The 23,546-nt window shown below is 44.8% G+C and overlaps 1 protein-coding gene across 1 annotated transcript in view; it reads right to left on the bottom strand.

Moving 5' to 3' along the window:
* The window catches only part of ARHGEF7 (Rho guanine nucleotide exchange factor 7), a 125,656-nt gene extending 102,470 nt beyond the window's left edge, over positions 1-23,186 (bottom strand). Inside the window, 2 exon segments of the mRNA XM_032680272.1 lie at positions 7,817-7,903; positions 22,948-23,186. Coding sequence (XP_032536163.1) covers positions 7,817-7,903; positions 22,948-23,112 — 252 coding nt within the window. The 5' untranslated portion in view covers positions 23,113-23,186.
* Between the last annotated feature and the right edge of the window lie 360 nt (positions 23,187-23,546).

Raw genomic sequence — 23,546 nt, 5'->3', positions numbered from 1 at the left:
TGGCAGGCAGGTCCTGTCATGTACACAGACCTGATTTCTAAAACACACTTCACTGCTCAGCACTTGCCTCACAGCAAGTGCAACACTGTCCTGATGCCATCTCCATTCCTCTCTCTACTGTACCTGTTGTTGCTCTCTCGCTGAGGAGGATGGAGCAGCTCACCTGTTCTCCTCCTAAGAGCTGTCTTCACACCTGGTATCCCCACCAACTCTGCACAGCTTGCTCCTTGCTCAGGGCTAATCCAAAGTGCCCCCCTTCCCACAGCTCTCAGCCTTCAGAAAACCAGCAGATAAGCCCTTCCTCACTGTACTTCATAATAAAGAGCTGGAGGGCAGGAGAGTACCAAAGAAATCAGACAGTAAGAACTCCTCTGACAAATCAGGAGAATTTTACGCCTCAAGGACTCTGAAGCTCTGCTCAAAACCCTTCAGCCCTCTCTACCCACCCATTTCTCCTGGTTTTCCTAGTTTCCACACTTTCCCTCACATGATTAACTCCTCTTCTATCAAAGAAGCACTGAAACCCTCTTGTGAAAACAGTTTGGTGTATTTGAGCATGAGTACAATGCTGAAATCTTCTGTGCATTCTCAATTAATAGTGCAATACATTTTAATTGTTAGATGAAGGTTCATTTCATCCTCAAGATCCAGATGAACACCACAAATAAAGCAGTTATACAGAAGCCTCTCCCAAACCACAGAGCAACTCATTCACAAAACTGCTCTGAACAGATCCATACCAATGTTGTGGTTTAACCCGGCAGGCAGCTAAACACCACACAGCCATTCACTCACTCCTCCCCAAAGTGAGACAGGGAAAGGAATATAAAAAAAATAAAAAGGGTTAAACTCATGGGTTGAGGTAAAGGCAATTCAATAGGACAGAAAAGGAAGAGAAAATAACGATAACAAAATATACAAAAGAAGTGATGCACAATGCAACTGCACATCAGCCAACGTTTACCAATGCCCAGTCAGTCCCTGAGCAGCAGGCAGACAGCCCCCAGCCAACTCCCCCCAGTTTTATTGCTGAGCACGATGTAACACGGTATAGAATATCCCTTTGGTCAGCTGGGGTCAGCTGTCCAGGGTGTCCAACTCCCTGTCCCCACCATCTTCTCCTTGGCAGGACAGCATAAAAAACTAAAAAGTCCTTGACTTAGTGTAGACACCGCTCAGCAACAACTAAGCCATCGAGTTATCATCATCATTCTCATCCTAAATACAAAATCCAGCATTATACCAGCTTCTAGGAAGAAAATCAACTCTATCTCAGCCCAAGCCAGAAGAGCTAGTTAATATTTACAATGTCACTGTAACTTGCCTTGTATATGCTGATCACCAAGACATGACTGAAACAATTCAAATGTATGCTGACACATTGGACTCATCGTCACGTATGGTCCATGCAGCAAAGAAAGAGATCTGCACTCATGATATACAGCCATTGTGCCAGAGTCTACATGCCCACTCTCCTATATTTCTGTGTTCAAAGTATCACACCAGCATGCAATGCAAAAGAAGTGGTAGGAATTAAAATATTCATGATCCAATTCAAAATTTCAAATCTTTTTTTACTTGAGAAGTACTGAATATAAACCTGAAGCAGCCAAAGAAATACCAGCACATTCCTCAGCTGGTTGTTACAGTATTTGTGACAGACACACACTTGTAATCCACTTTTGTTACTTGCTACCTTTTTCTTTTTTTTTTTTTAAGTCTTTTTAAAACTATTCCATATTAGGTGCTTTTGAACATGAACCCCAACAAGATACATTCTTCCTATTTAATGAAAGCCACTGGAGTCACTTTAGTCAAAAGGTGATAGCAGAATACCACACTACTGGTGATGCAACAAGCTCGGCAGAATCACAAGAAATAAACTCTCATGGAAAGAGAAGGAAGGTTTAAGTGAACAGGGAACCATGTGAGGATCTCAAAAGCTATCATGTACATTTGTGTTTGAGACTATATTTTAGTGAACAAAACTGTAACAGCTTCTGGTACTGCCATTCCTCCCTGTACAATGCTGTATGTTCCTGCCTCTCTGCATCACCTTCTCACCTACCATGACACCATGCATGAATGGTATACAAGATGAGGAAGTGGCTTGACCTCCGGAAAAAAAGACTACTTTTCCGCCATTCTATTTGTAAGACACCCTTAAAGTAGTATTCAAAGGCTTCTCTTCAATGGGAATACAAAGGATTGTGAATCGTAAGAAACCTTCATATCACAAAAAGCCATTCTTATTAAAGTAATGTAAACAGTCAAGTAACAGCCTCTTTCTACCTTAGGTTCCAAGACATGGTAACACGGACTCCAATCACGGAGTTCAGGTTGTACTTCTCTATTGTATATGCTGCGCAAAACAGACGGTCCCTCACCCCCCCCCCCCCCACCCCAAAAAAAACCCAAAAAAACCCCTGAAAACAAACTGCAAGAAACACTGATTTCTGATTTTCAGAATCATCATATTTACACGAGAAAAAGGACAGAAACCGGTAGCGGGGAACAGTCATGTCTTGGAGGTCAGTACGTACAAGATAAGTTGCAGTGACACACTGCACTTAACTGTGTAACTATATATTCAGAGTAGTTTCGTGAACAAGGAGAAACTGGGGTGAGAATGGGGGGAAGGAATATATATCTCAATTAAAAGCTACAAATTTCTGGTACCACTTTTCCCTTTTGAAAAACACACCAGTGAGATCTCAGCTTCCAAATAAAACTTTCCAATGTGTGGTCTGTAAGCAAAGAATGGTAACTTTAAAACACCAACATTCTGGCAAATGTTTATGACAAAGAATCCTGAAGGTGTTTGGCAGCATACCTTCTGGGTTAGAAAGACACTCTGTTGGAATGAAGTCATGAGCAAATTCAAAGAATATTGTTCTTGACAAAATAAAGACGACAGTTTGAACAAGGGCTGAAAGGAATAGGTGGATGATTTAATTTCTATAACATCATCATAAGACTGGTATAAAGCTCTTCAGTACTAGAAAACTATTTATTCCTAATTCACTAACAGTTGCCAGCCAAATCCATCCACACCAGCAGCAGAGCCTATATTTTCCTCATGCAAATACATCTTTGAAAGCCATCTGGCAAAATACCTTTCCAAATCCACAGTGGTAGTAGGACTGTAGCCATAATGATCCAAAGAAGTATGTAAGGCTCAGAGGAAAGAAGCATTACCTAACAGATGAACTGCTATGGTAGGGGTGGGTATGAGAGAAGAAGACAGACAAGGCACACTTGCTCCCAAAAGATTAGCTGGTCTAACAGAATGACACTGGCACCCCTTACAAAATTTTCCTCAAGGTTAGCGCTCTATTAGGGGCATTTATAGGCATTTGTATATCTTCATTAAATCTTGAGAGCCATGAATTATATTTCCCAAATTTGCATGCAGTGTTCTGAACCTTAAGGGCAAATCCCTCTTGTACAAGGGATTTTATAATAAGCAAACACAGGATCTCAGAGTGCATAAGGCTGCCAGGTTTGCTTTATTTCTTCTTTGGTTAGTTTACTGTAGAAATAAAATGCTGGTTCCAGCATTGCTGCCAATATATTGAAATGACCATCCTGAACCCCAGTGGCAAGCAGGTTTCTTGGTAGGTAGAGAAAAGGTTCTTAGATTGTCTTTCATTTCCATTAGCCATCTTGCCCATCAGTACAAAAGTCAAAAACAAAGTATTTCTGAGCTCAAGAAATCTGTTAACATTAGATACTTGCAGATAAGTAACCATTAATCTTTTATTTGATGAAACCCAGAAAAAAAATGCTCCAAGACACTACTTATGGAATTTGATCATGTAGAGCTTGGTATTGTTCACAGGTTATATCAAGCAATCTGCCCTTTAAACCGTAGACACTAATATGGCTTTCCATTAAATTATTTTTGTTTATTATTCTATATTTAAGTGCTCCCCAAACAAACTTCACTGCTGTTGAACTATACAGTGATTTCTCCATGGCCTCTTTTTGGCTCTGCAAGCTGTCAAACAGCTCTAGTCAAAGACTAAGAAAAGACTGCATTATATTCAGGAAGCCGAAACTCCTTCGAAAGAGAACAAAACCAGAGTAACATGATACAGGTACAAGATGATTGTGATGGCAAAACTTTTTCATTTTTGTCTCTTTTGCCAAACTTCTGTGGAAGACACATCTGCAGCCAGTTCCATCTTAACCATACATAGTGACCCATACTCTTCCGGAACAGAATCCATCAGGTACAACAAGTATCTAGGACCCTGTTTTGAAAAGCATGTCATGCTCCTCAGAAGAAAGTACAGTTAAGTGTCTTCCCACCCAAAATGAAAACTGTAGGGGAAAACTGCCTTTAAAGTAAAAATACCAAGAACAGCATGCAGCAAATATCCTATGCCTAAGGAAAAGTTGCAAAATAAGTTGTGAATTGACATCATAAGCAGCTATTCTACAGTCCCTTCCATCTATACAGGCATTCACCACTGGCAGTGAAGCTTCAAAGTAGAATAAACTATTCAACACTATAATTATTCTAAGCAAACACTAACAGTTTTCAGATGGGAAAAACAACATGGAGTTGCAAATTCAGTCCCTGATTGAGGTCTCAGGAACATTTTTTCATTAATGTCTCAGCTCCTTGTATCCACAAACAAAAAAGAACCATGTTAAAGAATAATTTTTTAAAAAACCAACACTTGCAGAACATTCTTCTGGTTATTTTACTCTGCTTTACCAACAAATTTCATCTCACAGAAGACTGCTGCAAGCTCCAGATAAAGTACTCTCTTTTCTCTGGAACATTTAAATATCAAAAAATACTAGGGCATGCGGGAAGGGATCCACTGGTTTCCTTTGAGGAACAGCAATCCTTCTCATTAGAATTTGAAATATCCATTCTGAATATCCTATTCTCTTTCTAACAGCCAAAACTCACTGGGAAGTAAGAAGAAAATAAGAACAACTTTCAGACACCAGAACACTTCCAAACCAACAAAATTTCTCATCTCTGCCCCTTACTTTTCAGATAAGAAAACAGTCATCATGTCCTCTTATTAGAGGATGCCACAGAGAAAAGCAACTCTAACAACTCATCTACTACTGGGCAACTTTCCATTAACCACAATAGTTTATCAAGTTCTATAGCATGTTGTGACAAAGTCTCCAAAACTGGAGTCATACAGAGCTCCAGCAAGGCAAGGAGCTCTGACACGGTTTTGTAAAAATACAATACCATTACTTCCAAGAGGAGTTCAGATCTGGGGAGCAAAAAGTGCTTGTGCGATGCTGAACTTAGGCTAATCAAAGCACTACCGTGCTTCTACCATGCTCACAAAACTACACACTGAGAAATCACCTGATCCAGCTACAGATAACTCAGATTAAACGTAAGGCTCAAGTGCAACCCTTAGAGGTCACGTAAAACTCCATGTTGTGGAATACTTGTTAAGAAAGACACCACATGAGTGCCCAGAACAAGGTCACATCTCAAACCATTCCAGAGCTTCCTCTGACAACCATATTGTCCAAGTGTTTCTACTATTTAAGCTAGCACATACACATCCACCTCTCTGTCAAATATTTATACTCACCACTAACTCCTTGCTAGCTAATCTGCTCTCTCTGAAAATATCCCGCTTCCAGAGATGCTCCTCACACTCTTCGTTCAATGCAATCTCTAAACCTGATCACAGTTAAGGAAGCATTACAAGGATGCTGCACAGGGGAGCTATGGCATCTTCCCAGGTCACACAGCGAAAAAGGCAGAGATCCATGAGGGCTGACTCACACCTTGTTAAAGGAGGGAGGAGAAAGAGCCCAGGAGTAGCCCATGGCCAAGAGGCCCCTGCCAGCTACTCACTGGTTGAATCCAGGTTACCATTCCTCTCATCTTTGGCCACAGCTAGGGGGTTGGAAAGACTAATGAGAAAACAACAGGGAATGGCCAACATACAAGCCATAAATACACACACAGAAGGCTCCATAAGCCCAAGCATTTGTGCCCCTTCCTGCAACTCCTCTGGTAGCTTGGGAGTAATTCCTGTTCCAACACGCTGAGCTGGAAGCTACTGCTGCCAGTTACCTCCACATAAGAAAGGTGTTTCCGGCAGTCTTGCTGAGAAGACCCTGAGGCCAGGTTAACAATTTGACTATGCCCAAAAATATTCAGGCTCCGAGAGCAAGACAAAAATTATCTTTAATCATTTTTCTTCATTTTCTTGTCACCCCAAGGAAAAGAGCTGAGAAAAGCTTTCTGCAACTACAAAAGAGAGACCAAACTGCAACACTGTAACTATCCCCAGCTTGTCACAATTGCAATAACTTCCAAGCTTTGTGAAAGACACTATGCAGGAAATTAGTAAAGGGGAAGGGAAGATATTAGTGCTATTTTCCCCCCTTTAATATTTGCAATACTCAATTTATTTCTGCATTGAGATTTGAAGTGTCTTCCTCCCCAGTTCTCTCAAATTCATGCATATCTGCTATTTGAAATGTGGATCAGCTCTCACACATGAACATTCAAAGTGTGAAAAACTCAGTGCAGCTCTAAAAAGACAAATGGAGGGACAGATGCTCCAAAGCAAAAGCAAAAAAGAAAAAAACCCAAGAAAAAACCCCTTGACATCAGGGACAGTTCACCCCAGGACCTGGTTTGTGAGTATTTTAGGACTTAATTTGTTTTTTCTCCCATCAAATTCTACAAGATTCTCTATGTATTTGGAGGGGAGAAGAGAAGGCAGGTAAAAATGTAAAGACATATTCTACAAGACAGTGCTAAAAGCTGTCTTAATTTCCATCCTTACCCATGAAGAAACCTAAGATTAAATGCAAGTCCTGCTAAGTATGACTAATTTCACTAATGATACTTAGAGGCCTCAGGAAAGCAATCAAAGTCTTTTTTAATGATATTTGATTACTGCCTGGCAAAAATCACAGGCAGGACCAGAGATACTATAAGACCCTGAGAATTAATTAAGGCAACATTTCACTAATTTAAGTTCAGAAGCACCAGAAACTATTTTTTCCACCCCAAAAAATGTCTCTGATAACTGAAAATACAATATCTCTCACTTCCCAACGCAGAGACGCTGAAACCTGTTTTTAGTCGCATCAGTTCCTTCCCACACACAAACATCAAGTAAACTCGACAACACTATGTACTTGCTACAGCTAAATATACGGGCAATATACAAGTACCTAATTTGAAACCCTGCGAACACACGTTCGGAAAAGATGGCAGTTTGCTAGGCTTTTATGTAACGCAAATTTAAATAGAAGGAACAGCACCTGCCATTTTCTTCAATTAGCATTTCGTTCGGCTGTTACCAACTTAATTTCTTGTAAGCCAACTGCGGCGATTCCGAAGCAATCTCGCGAATTTATCGGACACAACTGATAGGCACCAAGAATTCTCTCGGACAGAACAGCAGTGGTTTCAGCCGCCCCGGGGCCCGGCGAACCCCACCCCCGGCTCTCTGCAGTGACAGAGGGTCGGGGTGCGCCCTGCCCGCCCAGCGCTCTCCGAGAAGCAGCGCGGCCCTTCCACGCGGTACCAGCGCCCTCGGTTCTCTCGCTTCCCGCAAGCCGAGCCATCCCGCGGCGATGGAGCGAGGCTCGGCCGGGGCGCAGCCGCCACCGCAGCGCAGCGGACAGCGACGAGGCCGCCGAGGCAGCCCCGGGCGGGCAGCAGCGGCTTCCCCGCCGCCCCCCGGGCCCGCAGCCAGGGGAGGGGCGGTCGCCACCATCTTGTCAGCCCGGGCACAAAGGCAGGGCGAGAAACCCCCCGCCCCCGGGACCGAGCCGGGCGCCCCCCGCCCCGACTCACCTCCAGGCGCAGGGAGGCACCGCAGCCCCGCAGGAACTCGCGGATGTTGCTCAGGCACTCGCTCTCGGTCCGCGGCTCCGGGTACACCTGCAAGAGAAGAGGCGGGCGGCTCAGCGCGGGGATAGGAGGGGACGGCACCGCACCAGCGTCCCCCGCCCCGCCGCTCCCCTCACCTCCCGCTCCCTTCGTAGGCGGCGGCGCCAATCGCTCCCACTGGAGGGGTTGAACCGGGAAGTAAACACGGAGCACAGGAAATGGCGTGCGAGGGCGGGGGGCGGCGGGCAGGAGCGCGGGCAGGGGTGCCCCGGCCAGGCGCGGTCGCGGGCGGCTCTGCCCCGGCGCGGGGAGGGCTGAGGGAGGGAGGCGCTCGGCCCCGCCCCGGCTGCGGGCGGGGACCCGCCGTGGGAGCGCCCCCGGGCCTCGTCGCCCAGCGTTTCTTAATTTGTTAAATGGTGATACAGAGCCCGGTGCCGTGACGGGTTTGGCTGCAGGGCAAGGCGACTGCACGGGAACGGCCCTTCCTCGGCACGAGAAGTGGTCGCGCACAGGGGACAAGGCGCACGCTGCGGGTGGCCCGTGTCGTCCGTGAGGCTGCCGGTGCCTCCTTGTTCTGATGTCGGTCCACCATTAGGTATCGGTTTTCTAACTAGGAAATACATGAAAAATGCCCCGAAGACCTCTGTGGAAAAATATTAGCACCTGGAGTTAATAATTACCAGGGTCTGATGTTAACGAGCTTTGTTTATCTGTAGTTTATTAAACAGCCCCTTCCTACCCCAGAAGAAAAGCAATTTCACAAGGAGGATAACCTTGACTAAACCTAAGAGAGTTTTTGGCAACGCAGCATGTGCTCTCTGCAGGCACGTTCACGGTGCCTTCAGCTCAGCCTCTACCCTGACAGCCAAGGGTAACAAGGAAAAGCAGCCAGCCCCAAGCTCTTCAGGGGCACGGCTTCACCTCCCACAGCTTCACTCAAATTCTATGTGCACATAAGCACATATCGTTTCACAATAAATTCATTCATTTCTGTGAAGTAGTTCAGCAAATAAATCATTGCCGAAACTGACCTGCAGTGAAGCTGCAGCCCTGGACACCTCGTTCTGTTGGAAAGGGAAAGTCTTTCCAAGTGCCCTGGAAAGTCCCTGGAAGCCAAGGTGTTGCAACACGCAGTGTCATGGCCTTTGATTACGTTTTACAGTCAGAGGAAGTTTTGTTAAATGCACATGTATGTCAAGGCTACATAATCTCACAGTATAATCCACCTGCATAGCACTGGAAACTTCACACAAGGTCGACTCTAAACACGTATCAAGCTGAATCCAACGTAGTGCCTTCCCATACGTTTATATGATATCAAAGATACCTCTGATCCCACAATACCACAAAAATTAACAAATGCAACAGCATGACAGGGTCAACCTGGTATAAAGAAATTTAAAACACAAGTCACTATCATTTTCTAAATGCAAAATTCAGACGAGTTTTAAATTAAAGCTGCTATTTTGTAATACAAGGAATTTGGTAACAATACAAGTCGAAGAATTTTTCTTTCCTTAAGCAAGAGCACACATACACATACCCTCCAAACTCCTCAAATTATCTGGTACTATAATAAACCACCATGGGTTAAGAACAAGCCTTTTACCATACTATAATGCAAATGGAATGCCAAAGAAGTCCTATGCAAGTACAATATCCTGAAAGACAAATTCAGGAAGTTTGAAGGATACAAGAAGTGAGAGAACCCTCCTGAAAACATTATGAGTTTTGTCAGTCTTGCTTGATATACTTTCTGATTACTCTATTAATTTACTTCTTAATTCTACTAAGAAATCTCAAGCTCAGTCTATCATACCAACATCCCTTGTTAAAACAGAATCCTGAGACTTCTTTCAGTTTTTCTATATTGATGCTTCTAGTATGCTCTTTCCTACATACTCTTAATATTTACATAAGAATTATATAGTTGCGATTTATAACTGTTTTTTCTTAAACTATTTGCATAATAACTGGGGTTTATCTCCCTTTATAGCTGTTACTTCCTCATCTCTTTTTTTGTACCCCCCATTTTCTTTTTCTTCTAATTTTTTCATCAAGGCCTCTTTTCGTTCTGAGAAACCCTAACATTACTTCTGCTCTCCAAACACAAATAACCCCTGGTAAGAAAACCTACAGTAAACCTACATTTCTCTTAAAAGAAACAAATGTCTTGTCCCATAACATAATCCACATTAACACAAAATGTTGCAAAGACTCCAACACATTAAGCTCCATAATTCTAAGAAACCCAGATATATGTACTACCAACTCATACAAGGCTGTACATAGTTCATAAGAGACCACATAATACCTGGAAAGAGGCCAAAAAAATAAAAAGGAGGGGATGTACGGGGAGACATGATTAGAGTAAGGAAAAAATTTCCAATTAAAGATTAAAGAAACAACAAAGAAAACCCAAACCCTGCAAATTGCTCTATGTCAGGTCTGGAAGTTTAAAATACATGCCAAATATACATCTGAGACTTTAACCCTAATGCTCTCTAATGCATGTTTCCAGTTAAAAATCATCTTCCCTCAAAACAATAAGTTACAGTAAATCTTTAGAAATGCCATTTCTTCCCTCACAAAACAAGGGAAAAGACTTCGGGGTGATAAAAGAAGCAGGCTATGTCTTCTCAGCTCTGTGGCTGCAGTGGCATTTTTATCCAACAGAAGACAGAAGCATACGGGTAAAGAATTTAAAAATATCTTAGCATTTGCATCCTGCTAGAAATTTTAAGTGCTAATGACCCCATAAAAAGAAGCAAACTCATTATTTACCTGGGAAATCTTAATGTGAGAGTGGCAACCTTTTGCTACAGACAGCTGAGAAACACAGTAAGGGACCTGAAGAACAAACTCAACCCCGCCCCAGGATGTTCAAGTGCAGCTACATGGGCTAAGCCCATGTTAAAATTACACTTATGGAATATGACATCCTTTACATACAGTTACAGGAAGCTCAGGAGCAAGACCTGTCTCTCACAGATCACATTTATAGCCTCACAGGCTATTCAAAATGTAACAGAACATCATGCAAGCAGGCCACAGGCAGGTAAGTCCTAGCCTGCGTGAAAGGCACCAAATATATTAAGAGAAGAAAGGATAAACAAAATAAAAGTAGGGTCATATTCCAAAATGACTTAGCTTAATAAAAAGTAGACTGCATGTACATAAAGCAAATGAAATAAAGAGGTAACATATTTTCCTCTCCAGTATTTGCTTCATCCTCTTGCTTTCACAGACCAACAATGTTAATTCATTAATGGGGGTTGTCTTCTTGTTATATGTGTATACAGCTCCTAGCACAAAGAGACCTCAGTGTCCAACTGAAACCTGTATGTGCTCTAGTAATACAAATAAAAAAGGTTAATAGTAATTAGAAAAGACAAAGATTCCAGAGGGGCATGACAGATTCTTAATTAGGGACCAGGGTGCCACGGTGGAATCCAAGGAGACAAGTAAGGTAATACACAGAGATGCCACAGTTTAAACCACTTCTTTGTTGTTCAGGGACAGGTTCTGATTAAGATTTAATCTCTCAGGGAGCAGTTCTGGAAATCACAGCTAGTACAATGAGGACACATGTGATGCACTGCAGATATCAAGGAGCAGAGTACATTTTCCACCATCCAGAAAAGGTGAGAACAATATGCAATGCAAATTGATGGTATCTAGCTAAATGTTACATCTTTTTTGATCAGTTTATATCTGTGGTTTTAATCAACAACAACACAATAATAAAAAAGAGCCAGGCTGCATCATGAAAAGGTATGACAGGGATGGTCTTAAAAAAATGAAAAAGGCTACTATTAGTTCATTTGGACAGAGAAATTATCTTAAGAAAATATGCAAGGAATGTGTAGAATAATGAGTTTAAAAGAAAAAAATTGCAGTTCTTTGACTGCAATGAGTAAACATGAGAAATTAATACAAAATAGGAGACATCTTCAGTTATATGAATGGGAAATTAGCTGTTTATTTGCATTTATCTGCAGAACAAGTTGACAAAATGGGGCAAAGGCAGAGAGGTGTATGAGGTCTTAAATATAAACTCGAATCTACCAAGAGAACAATAGGAAGAGACTGAATGACAGAAGGGTTATTATATATAAATTAAATCAATCATTTATCTAGCACAACATATAATATGTACAACATGGTTTACTATGTGAGTTAGAAGACTGTCTCAGTTACTAGAAAGCAGAAACTAATAGGGAACACAACAGCTAGCTACAAACTAGTAGGCATGTCCAGCAGACACTTAAAAACGTCCCGTTCAGGAGTATGGCTGCTCTAGTCTGAAGTTCAAAGACTCAGACCTCAAGTATGGATACCAGGGGGAAATCCTGCATTGTAAAGAGCATTGCAGAAGAATGCAATCTCAAAGGGAAGAGTTGTAGGGACTGTGTGATGAGGATATTGTTCTTCGCCACCACATGCTGGACCTCATCCTATTCATCCTGCCTGGAGCCTTTTACACCAGATTCCCCTCTCAGCATGAAACAGTTTTCTCTCCAGGTTTCAGAACACCTTGTACACACAAAGCATTGCCACAATCTAACCAGTAAAAATACTGTACATGAACAATGCAGCAAAGCTAATAAAAGGGTCCTATTGATCACATTCAGTCCCACAGCAGCTGTGCTTTGCTTCCAGCCTCTTTGACTGGTCAAGGGCAATGGATCTTCCAACGAAGCACAGTGACAAACAGCCAAACACCTCCTGCACAAGTGCTGCAGGCTGGGCTTTGTTGCCAGGATTCACGTTCAGGGATAAAAATGAGATTAAAAACATTATGAGGAGGAAGCCAGGCCATTTTCATACTGGCCTGGGTGGTGAAGCTGCAACTGTCCAACAGCTCCTGCAGGTTCTTCCCCTCCCCACCGCTCCCAATTGTGTTACCTTCTGCTTGCACCCGCACCCATGCCCAGCAGGCCCATCCCTTGCAGCGTTTAGGTATCCCGCTCTGTCCCAGAACACCTGCTCTCACAAACCACATCCAGTAGGGATGGAAAAGAAACAGTGGCTACATAGCTACACATGAGGACATCCCCTGCTTCTCGAGGAAGCATCTATTGCTAGGTACCAATGACAGGGGCAGCACTCCTTCCACAGGAAGCACAGCTGAGCTCAGAGGACTTGGGGATGGAGCTCCACACTCCTCCCAGCACAACAGGAGGTACAGCTGCACTTTAAAGGATCGCGAAGCCCTCTGCAGTTGCCCAAACACTTCAAGAATTGCATTTTGAACTGACAGCATATTAGCAGGATACTATAATTAAACTAAAAACACAGATCAGAATTATCAAAAAACCACAGTTTTAAGATGAGGTGTCTTGATAGAGCAACAGATCTTACCACGATACTGTCTCTGTGGTACTGTATCTCTTTAGCACTGACTCTTTCCAACCTATAAAACCTGCTGCCCACAAATTTTTCAATAATAATCCACACAGCAGTCACCATGGAATAGACAGCAATATTTTGGCTTGAGGGAACCCATGCTCTGAAAGCACAGTAGCAGGTAGCCAGGTAGATAGTAAAAGCTAGATCCAGTAAAAGACTGAAGCTCCTACAAGCCATGCACTAAGGTGCCCAAATTTACATTCCCAGGATTCACCTAGGCTCTGCACACAGTACAAAGGGGAAGGTTGGTGCCTTAAAATATGCCCTAAAATTCTTATATGCTGAGAAGGATACAAGGCCACGAAGTTAATCAAGACAGAGCAGAAGGTAAAAGCAAGAGTGCACCTATGTTCTTGACCCCATCCAGGACTTTAACAAAATAAGACTTCATCTTCTTAGTGTTCCAAACTCCAGTCATCTCCTGGACTTACGAGAGTCCTTTAAGTGTCCTTTGGAAGAACTCAAAAGTGCCTCCTCTCTGAGAAGTGACATATGCCCATTTTTGATGAAATAATACAGCACAGAGGTTCCCTAAACCTCTTGCTTGGACACCACTACTGATGACAGCCACAGCAGCAGCTCTTAGATCCCAATGCCTTGCTCCAAAGCCATCAGCACAGCTAACTCCCCATCTGACACTCCTCTGCTGCACATCCTACGTTCCCACACCAGTCCTTCCACACTCTGTCCTTCCATCTGTCCCACCTCAGATCACACACCACCATCTTCCAATCCCACATTTTAGCCCTACTCTTTTACCACACAACCTTACCCCACCACCTTTTCTTTACTGTTCAATGGACCACACCAACTCATAAGCCACAGCTCTGCACTCCCTCAACTTCCACCTTGCTATAGTATCTGAAACAAGGAGCACTTCTGGTTGACTAAAGACTCTTCCAGCTCTTCTGATTTCTTCCCCTACACACATTCAGAAATGCTTGTCTGCCTGACCAGCCTTCATTAACAGTGACCTACATTCAAACACACACATGTTCTGCTTTAGCCGCTTCGGTCCTTTGTTGGAAATAGCCCTCAAAACCTAAGTTAGCTAAGTTTGCAAAGAAAATTTACAGTTTGGTTAAAATGCCAGCCAGGTTTGTGGCAGCCTTTATAAACTGCACCTTGGAGTCTTACACAACAACTAGAGCAACTTTTTCCCTTTCATCTGCCCTGCAAAAATGATACTGTAAAACCGATACAGCTGTTTGAGCTCATCCTTTCAGATATACACCTGTATTAAACAATGTTCAGGAAAACGGCACGTTCTTTGCAGTGGAAGTACAGTACTTTTGTCACTTCTCTTGGACCCTGTTTAAATCCCCATCAAACACATAGTCTTCAAGCTGCAGCAGGAAAGGTTCAGGTGGACATCAGGAAGACTTTCTTCACAGAAAGGGTGATTAAACATTGGAATGGACTGCCCAGGGAGGTGGTGGCATCATTGTCCCTGAAGGTGTTTAAGAAAAGACTGGACATGGCACTTAGTGATATGGTCTAGTTGACATGGTGGTGTCCGGTCAAAGGTTGGACTTGATGATCTCAGAGGTCTTTTCCACAGTAACTAATTCTGTGATTCTGTGGAAGTCTATAAACTGACTCCTAGGAGGCAGGTATTCAATTAAGCCCTAAGATACAAACAAGTAAGTTAAGGGCACCAGGACAATCTGTACAGGACCTTTGTTTTCTCAAGTTTCCATTATATTTTTATATTTCACACAAAAAACCTACATTAACAGAGCTTTAAGAAATTGAGAATGCCACACATATAAAGCTTACAAGACTGGCAGCTGCCCCTGCAAATGCAATCAGGGTCCACTTGCAGGCCCACACTGTGACCTGAACTAAGCAGGGGTCCTACTGGAATACATGCACAGGAGTGTGCCTGAAAGATATATACACGTAAGAGGGTCTAGTTCCAGCTGCAGGAGTAATCTGCTTTCCCATGTTTCCCAGATACTGAGAACTAATACTCCTAATTCCTGTGGGTTTACTTTTTTTTTGCTATTTTAAAGAAAAAGAGGAAATCAGTTAGCATGCAACCCCACACAGCACCATCAGGCTGTGGAGCTCCAGAGGTGCCAGCATTAGGTATCCCCAGGAAGACATGTATTTCCCTGAAGTCAGTGAGTGGAAAAAGCCCAGTGAAGTGCTGCTCCAAGTGTAGGCTTGGCAAGAACCGAACTAAAGACATTCTGCTGTGAAGGGAGGCTGGTGGGGAGGGATTTTTCACCCCTTCTCACATAAACTCTGCAGCATTTCCTGTGGAGCATTGCTGTTTTGGTGTAGCGCAAGCTCAGGCTTCAGGAGTCCAATCACTCAGGGTTTGTTTACACTGGGAGAGCTCTGCTGCTAGATATGCTGGCATCGCTCCTCAGTGTGGATGTAACATATGCCAGAGAGGGAATTCCTCTGCCAGTCTAACGGTACCACTTCCCCCAGTGACATTAACAAAGCCAACAAAAGCACTTCTGTCAGCACAGCTGCACCAGTGGAGGGGGTATATGATTTTTATTGCTTTTCCCCCTGCCTCTCTCTGTGAAAATATTCCATAGGACTACCAAAGCCCTACAGTGGGGATCCTCTCCTGGGCAAGCTGCCAACATCATCCAACAGCACTCACTGCAGAGCAGGAAAATGGAGATCTGAATGAAACACTTGTAGACAGAAGCAATGTTTCGCAGGCCAGGAGGGGACAGGGGGCTCTGCCCACTGGGTGCCAAAGATCCATGAAAAGAAGCAGCACGACAGAAACTTCTTGCAGATGAAGCTGGCCACCCCTCCTCAACTCCTCACCACAATGAGAGTGGTGAGGCACTGGAACAGGTTGCCCAGAGAGGTTGCGGATGCCCCATCCCTGGAAGCATTCAAGGCCTGGCTGGATAGGACTTTGAGCAACCTGGTCTAGTGGAAGGTGTCCCTGCCCACCGTGGGGATGTTGGAGCTCGATAATCTTTAAGGCCCCTTCCAACCCAAATGTTTCTATGACTCTATGATTCTGGTGGTGGGTGATGGCAGTAACCACATAATACTGAGAGATGTGGAGAGAAAATGGTTTTGCTCTATGCAGCGAAGTGAGGGAGAGCACAGGAGTGTCACACTGGCTGAGGATCAGGAAGTAAAGCTCAGCCAGCCGAGGTGCAAGACTGACACTGCTTTCATGCTACCAGCTCACAGTATTTTTGCAATGTCATGCTGAAATGTTTTAAGGTTCCAGCTCTTCAAATCACGGACACTGTGTAATAACTAATTACAATTGTTACTTAAGGATGATTTATGTTGAATGCCCCTCAGTGGTTCAAAGCAAAATTTTAAAAATATATATGTATACATTAGGTATATATATGTATATAAATATGTATTTTATATATATATATGAATACACTTATATACATACACAATTTGCAAACTTCAATTTTGAAGCCAGACTTCTAGTTTTATTAAGGTTTGAATTACAGCTGAACAATGTGGTGCCCTCGGCCACTAGCATGCAGTAGTAAACAGAGTGAAGCGTGCTGATGGCATCCCCACAGTTCTTTCTTTTCTCCACACAGACATAGCATTTGGATCATGGTCTGGGTAGAGTGAGTAGGGCACTCAAGGGCCAAAGAATCACCTTTTCTGCAGCCCATATTATGCACAGACATAGAAAGAACATATCTAGAAACTGTGGAAAGGACATTAATCAGAGTAAGACCAGCAAAACTACATTATTTTTCTGTATTTTCTGACAAAAACAATTTAATCACCAACAGTTTCCTTAATTGCTCCCTCTTTTCAAGGTCTGGCATGCCCTTATTAAACTCAGTCTAGACCTTTATGCATTGACAGGATCTGATTTTCAAGGAAAAAGAAAGCAAACACAGATACAAGTCCTCAGCTTCCTCTATGCATACAGGCAGACCATATTTCTATGGACAATATCCCAGTCACCAGAACCACAAAGCCAGGAAAAGCACAGGCATTATCCTTCAGAACATTTGTGCATCCCTGCTCTCACAAGGCAATAAGAGTAACATGGTAAATGACAACTCTGTAATGGGACCAAACAACCCTAAGAAGCTCACAGCAACACTTAGGAGAACAGCATGTATTCAGGATAAAGGCATTCTAACAACCTTCTTTGGGATAACTTTCCTCTGGGGCTTGGCTAGACCTTGCAGTGCTTCCACCCTGGAGCAATAGCATTTGTAGGCACACCGGCATTCCCCAAGCATGCAGCCACAGCAGGCACAGCTGTCCAGGGCAGATTATTCTTGCCAGAAGCACAGTAATCTCCTTGGGAGGACTATTGCCAAGAGGAGAGAGCATATGCACATTAAAATGAGGATTTTGCTTCCTGCCTCTCAGGTCTAGTCCTGTGATGACCTTCTGCTGCTGCTGCAATGCAAGCATCCCCACTACCTTCCCAAGAGATAACAGTGAGCAAAGGCAGGACAGCCTTTGGGTTCAGCCAGGCAGACCCCAATAGCCCCACCTTTCGCTTCAGGGTCAGAACCATCCTGCCAGAAGAACGTCCAAAATGTAAGTTGTGCAGGGCCAACTAGCACCTGGAAATTTCTACCTTGGGAGGAACATCTGCATCATTGGTGGGATGTTCACCACGATTCCCAAGTTCTGCCTGGGCTCCAGAGTCAGATCACAGCCACCGTTGCACCCTCTGCAAAGGTACTGGGCTATAAAAAATCATCACTTATTATTAACTCTGGCTCCAAAACACCTTCCCTTTCTTCTTCCTTTGCAACACTTGAAATACCACATTCAGGTCACACCTTGTCATAACAGGAGAGAAGTACTTAGCCCCAATACATCCATGTGAAATCAGAGACAAGTGAACATAAATTTCCCTTTGCCTGAGCCATAGGCGCACACCCGCATCGCAAGGACATGGCTGGCGAGACGGCTGCTGCACATGGCAGCCCAAACCCTCCGTTTGGAGACTGACTCTCAGTGCTTGTGCTCATACACAGCAGTTCATCTGCCTTGTGAACTGCAAGGAGTTAATTTATTCCTAAATTACAATTCAGAATGCCTCATTTAGCCAAAGACCTCTATCATTAAAAAGAGAATCATATATAGATATACAAGGTACGTGTAAAAAGATCTTAATCTTTGCTGCCATCAGTCCTGATAGTATCCCAATTAATAACCAAATTAATGTCAACACCAGTACCCAATCCACCTCAGGGAGACGGAATGATGTTTCCTTCCAGCCACACACCAAGTCTCATCCAGCAAGAGAGCGATCTGTATCTGTTTTCCCGAGGCCAGCCCCATGCTGTCCGTCTCCCACCTCAGCAATGCGGGAGCAGCAATAGGAAGCGGCTGTGTTTTGGATCAGCCTCCCACACGCAGCAGAGCAGCTCCTGGGTTGTTCAATCTTACGCTCAGTGCAATGGCTGGGGATGGTCCATTCGACAGAGGGGGGCCAGGGCGTTGAGAGACCCAGCCGTGCATCCAGCACGCTTCCCCATCCCCTGGCTTCAAAGCACCGAACCAGCTGCTCTCGTGCCCTCCAGAAGCCCCTAACAAGAGGGGAGGGGGGGTAACGGGGTGTCAAATGGCTGCTGCATCGCATCCTCTGATGCATCTCCCTATTTCCCCAAACAGAACAAAGCTGTCCTCTAAACGATGCTTTCTGTTGAGCAGCTGACCAAAAATAAAAGTACAAACAAAACTTAATGGAGCGCAAAGCCTCCTATGACAAGGAAAATTCCCGCTCCAGTTCTGATCTCTGTCTACAACGTTGAAAGTGGGTCAAACTGGTCTGTGATGGAGGAATCTGTTTGGAAAATGATCTCTGTGAGGAAAAGCATCTAAGCGGCAGACAATTGCACTGCAATGCTTCCAGGGGGATCCTTTCCCCTGCCATCAAAGTAATTCAATTTTATCACACAGGGTTTAAATCCTGTAACTTGAAATTACAGCTTTTTATTCAAATTACTTGAATTCAGCAATTCCCTATCTTTTAGAGCAGATCAACAAACCAGGGTGTTTCAGTACAGACCTCTGTGCTTTGAAAAGCTAAGACATGGCTGGGTTTGGACAGGGTGGGGGAAGCTGTTGTGGTTTCTGTTGATTTTACGATTTTTGGGGTTTTTTCATAATTGCTCTCATTTTTGTTCATTTTCAGTGTTCAGGATAAAGTTATTGAGCAGTACCATCACACTGCCTAAACCAACTGTTTTGTTTTACCCTGTCATGGTCTCTCTGAAAATCAACAAAATGATTATTACACTAAATGGGAGCCCGAAAATAAGAGACAGTCCGTAATAACACTACTTTTCATGATATTTTCATTCAGATGTCTTGAAATCTGGTGAATTTAATATCTGTCCTTTGCTGTTGTTCAAGATAGAAGATGACTGCAATGTAAACAAATTCAGCCAAAACTTCCTGGCAAGAAGCTCTGTAGGTTGTTCTGTGCACAGACCGTACATAAATACACAGCAATCAAAAGAAAGAACATACTAACCAGGCTTGAAACCCACTAATTTGTTTTTATTGACTCAAAAAAATTCTGTTCTTTGAACTTCAAATACTTGATTCCTTTTATGGTCACACAATATTTTATTAAAAATCTTCTACCAATCACTCTCAGGGTACCCAGAGGCTTTAAAAAGCACAAAATGTCAAAAAACGTATTACTGCATTCCTGCATATATTGAATCATCTTTCTAAACTGTTTTTGAAAGAAAGAAATGCATTTATAGCATCTTCTAGAAAACATCTTAAAAAAACCCCAGACTTATAAACATTCCTTCATATTTATAATTTGCTTTTTTTTAATGTTCTCTTTGGTTTTAGTTACTATTTTGTATTTACAGAAAAATGAACTCTGTGAGTCTTCAAAGTGTCTGCTAATGTCAGATATTTATAGAAAGTTATGATCTCAAATGATTTTAAGAACTGAATCAGTCTACATCAAGACAAACTTTGAATCTTTTAGACTTAAAAAATGTCCAATTCGAACGGGAGACTTTCAGGGCAAATAAGGAATAAAAGGGTTCATATTTTAAATGCACTCAGTATAAAAAAAGTAACATAATGAACAGTAGTAGCAAAAAAGACTTGGAAAAAATAACATGATACGGGAAAAATGTAACTTTTATATGGTTTTATTAGCAAACAAAAAAAATAAAGTATCATGGAAATAGCTCAGACTTACAATGGTAGACGAGAGTACGAAAGATATATACCGGTATATGTGTGTATATTTATACACACATAGTATATACTATGAGTCTACAGAAAAAGAATATTCAAAAAGTTAGAAGGAAAAGTAAGTCTGTGAGTCTCTCAGATGCATCTGTGAATTAGAAAGTGCAATGTGAATGGCCCAAAAAATACATACAGCTTCCCTCGCAAAAACAAAGATCCCCTGAAAAAAAAAAATTAAGAAGGATTATTTCTCCCAGACTTACAACGAAGTCAAAGCCAAAGGAGACACACTGGGTCAGCAGGGACCTCCAGGGCAGCTGCCTGTCCCAGCACCCTGCTCAATGCAAGATGAACTCAGGGAGGTGGGAGGCTGCAAGGCGCCAGCGTTCCTCCTGTTCTGGCTTCCATCCCAGCCTGCACACCATCCGCTGCAAACCCCGTGCTGTCACACCATGAGGTCCATGATAAGTCCCACTGACAGCTCCTTGCATGCCAGGCTGGTGTCAGGGTTGGCTGTGGGGAGCTGTGCCCCTCTGCAAACCCTCCTTTGACTAAGGGTGCTAGGAAGGGACCCCCGCCCGAACATGAGAGGTGTTCCCTCCTCTGAGACGAAAAAAGAGCCTTTCATTCACTAACTGAGCTGTCCCTAATTACACTGTACACAGAAAAGCATGTTAAGTGGGAAACGCTGTTCTAACACTTATTTCTGTTGTGCTTTTTTGTTTATTTTGTTGTTCAGTAGAACCTGTTTCCCAAACTGAGTTCAGGACCCCATTTTACCAGGCTTAACATCTACAGGAGGGGAAAGACCTTCTCTGCCCCAAAGTTCAGAGCCCAAAGTCCAAGAGGTACTCAGAGAGTGTGCCTGGAGCAGCACAGTGGGACAGGCTGCCAAAACCCTCCTTGGGCTTGCAGGCAAAAGAACCTGGGGGCAAGGAGGCATGGGCAGAGCCTGCCAAAGCCAGTGGATAGCCAGACAGTCCCTGCCCTCAGCCCCACATGTCACATGTATCACTGCGGATCGCAGAGCAGAATGTTTACCCGCTCTGGAGCCACAGTTTGCAGCCCACTGTACTGGACAGCAGTTTGCACTTTATGTACCATCTCTGCAAAGCCATGGCACTTTGGAAGCAGGCACATCCTCTTCAGCTCTACTGCCCACAGAGCCACTTTGGGGGAAATGATGGCAGGGAAAAGTTGGCAGCGGCGGCAGCAGTGGCTTCAGCTGTCCTGAATAGCTCTGCTGGCCAGCATGGTGGCTCACAATGCCACTGACACATTGCCTGCATTCTCATCACCTCCATCACCTGCCAAGAACACTGCTGGCTCCCATGGGGTTTCCATATCCGCATGTCATGTCCTAATTTGCTTGCAAATTCAGGGGGGCAGGAATGAGCTACTACATCCTGTAGAAGGGGATCCAGTCCAGAGCCAGGACCTCCACACTAGAATGTAACACAAAACAGTAACAACTCCAGTTGGTGGCAAACTGAAGAACCAAAGGGAGACAGCACAGTCCAGTGCCCTACTGAGCTCAAGGCACTGGTTTCAACTTTGAAGGTCTGTGGGCTACTTGAAATAGAGCCACAAAAGGTAAAAAAAGCCCATTGTCAGCAGGCTCCAGTGAGTGGAGTGCTTTGCCAACTGTAAAAGGTGAAAAATATGGTGTTACTTTCAAGCAAGGAGTTATCCCATCAGCATAGTAGATGACCTTCATCAATCTTCTTCTCACCACCTCGGATTGGCTCACAAGGAAAGTTTTGTCGATATGTGGGTCTCTATGTGCAGTACGTTATTGAACATCAGGTGAGACAAATGCACTGTCCCAAGTCTTGAGGCACAAATCAAAACCCTCTCCTCTAGCCGAGCTATGACGGGAATTACGTACGCACACAGAACACATAAAAGTTACCTGACAGAGTACGTTTTCTTCAAACACAACGCAGAGTAGAGCTGTAATGCATTTTTTCAACCCGAAAAAAAAATGATGAGATTTTTTCCACGGGCTACCAAACAGTAAAAGACCAAATCACGCTAAAACACCCTTCAAGAAAACTAAGCATCAAACGCTAAAATGTCCTTCAGAGGCTGGAAGGGATGAGCTGAATCACCTCCCAAGTGAGGTGAGGCACCGGCTATTCCAGCAGTTGCGTAGACAAGTTTACAGCCAGCTAGTGGCACGCCAGAAAGGGTCCACAACGCACTCCCCAAAATAAATGCATCTCCCGTGCACACCCAGGACTTCGGTTTGGGGAGGAGAGCGGTTTTTTCTGTAAAACACTTGCAGAACCGTGGCCCTCAAGGGGAAAGCCCCTCCAGCCAAGCTGCCCGCGGCCGCTCGTCGCGGTCCCCCCGGCCCTCCCGACGGGGACCGACCGCCCGCTCCGCCCCACCGCGCCCCTCGCCCCCCTCCCCGGGGCTGGGGGTCCCCCCTCCCGCGGGGGGCGGCGGCCGGGGCCGGGCCGGGGACGGCGGACCCGGCCGCACAAAGGGCGGGGAGGCGGGGGGCGCCGGGCACTTACTTTGTCTATGGTGCCCGGGAGCAGGCGCTCGAGCAGGCGGCAGAGCACCACGCCGTCCTTCAGGGAGGACTGGAGGAAGCCCTCGGGGTCGGAGATGGTCTTTTTGGGCGACTCCAGCACGCCCAAGGCGATCAGCCACGTAACGGTCTGCTCCGCCGAATTCATGGCGATGGCGGCGGCGGGGCGGGGGTCGCGGCGCCCCGCGCCTCGCGTGGGTTTTGTGTCTCCCCGGGCGGGGGCTTCAGGCGGAGGCCGGCGCCGCCCCCATGTGAATGCAGATGACGACGCCCCGGCCCCGCCGCTACAGACACATGCAGCTGCAGTGCCGCCTCCTCCCCGCCCCCCCGCCGCCGCCGCCGCCGCCGCCGCCGCCGCCCCATGACATCACTGGCAGCGGCGGCGGGCGGGGGCAGCGCCCGCGGAGACCCGCGCCCCGCTCCGCGCCCGCCCCGCACCGCGCCCTGGGCGCAGGCACGGCCGCCCCCTGGCGGGCTCGCGGCGCCTCCGCGGGCGCGCAGCGGGGCGCGGGGCGCGGGGCGGGCGCCGGCGGGCACCGGGAGCGGTGGGGAAAAGTTGCGGGATCCCCCGACCCCTCGGTT

The sequence above is a fragment of the Chiroxiphia lanceolata genome, chromosome 2 (genome assembly GCF_009829145.1).
Source record: "Chiroxiphia lanceolata isolate bChiLan1 chromosome 2, bChiLan1.pri, whole genome shotgun sequence".
NCBI classification, from domain to species: domain Eukaryota; kingdom Metazoa; phylum Chordata; class Aves; order Passeriformes; family Pipridae; genus Chiroxiphia; species Chiroxiphia lanceolata.
The sequence above is the reverse complement of the archived record's forward strand: the minus strand, read 5'-3'. Positions and strand labels throughout refer to the sequence as shown.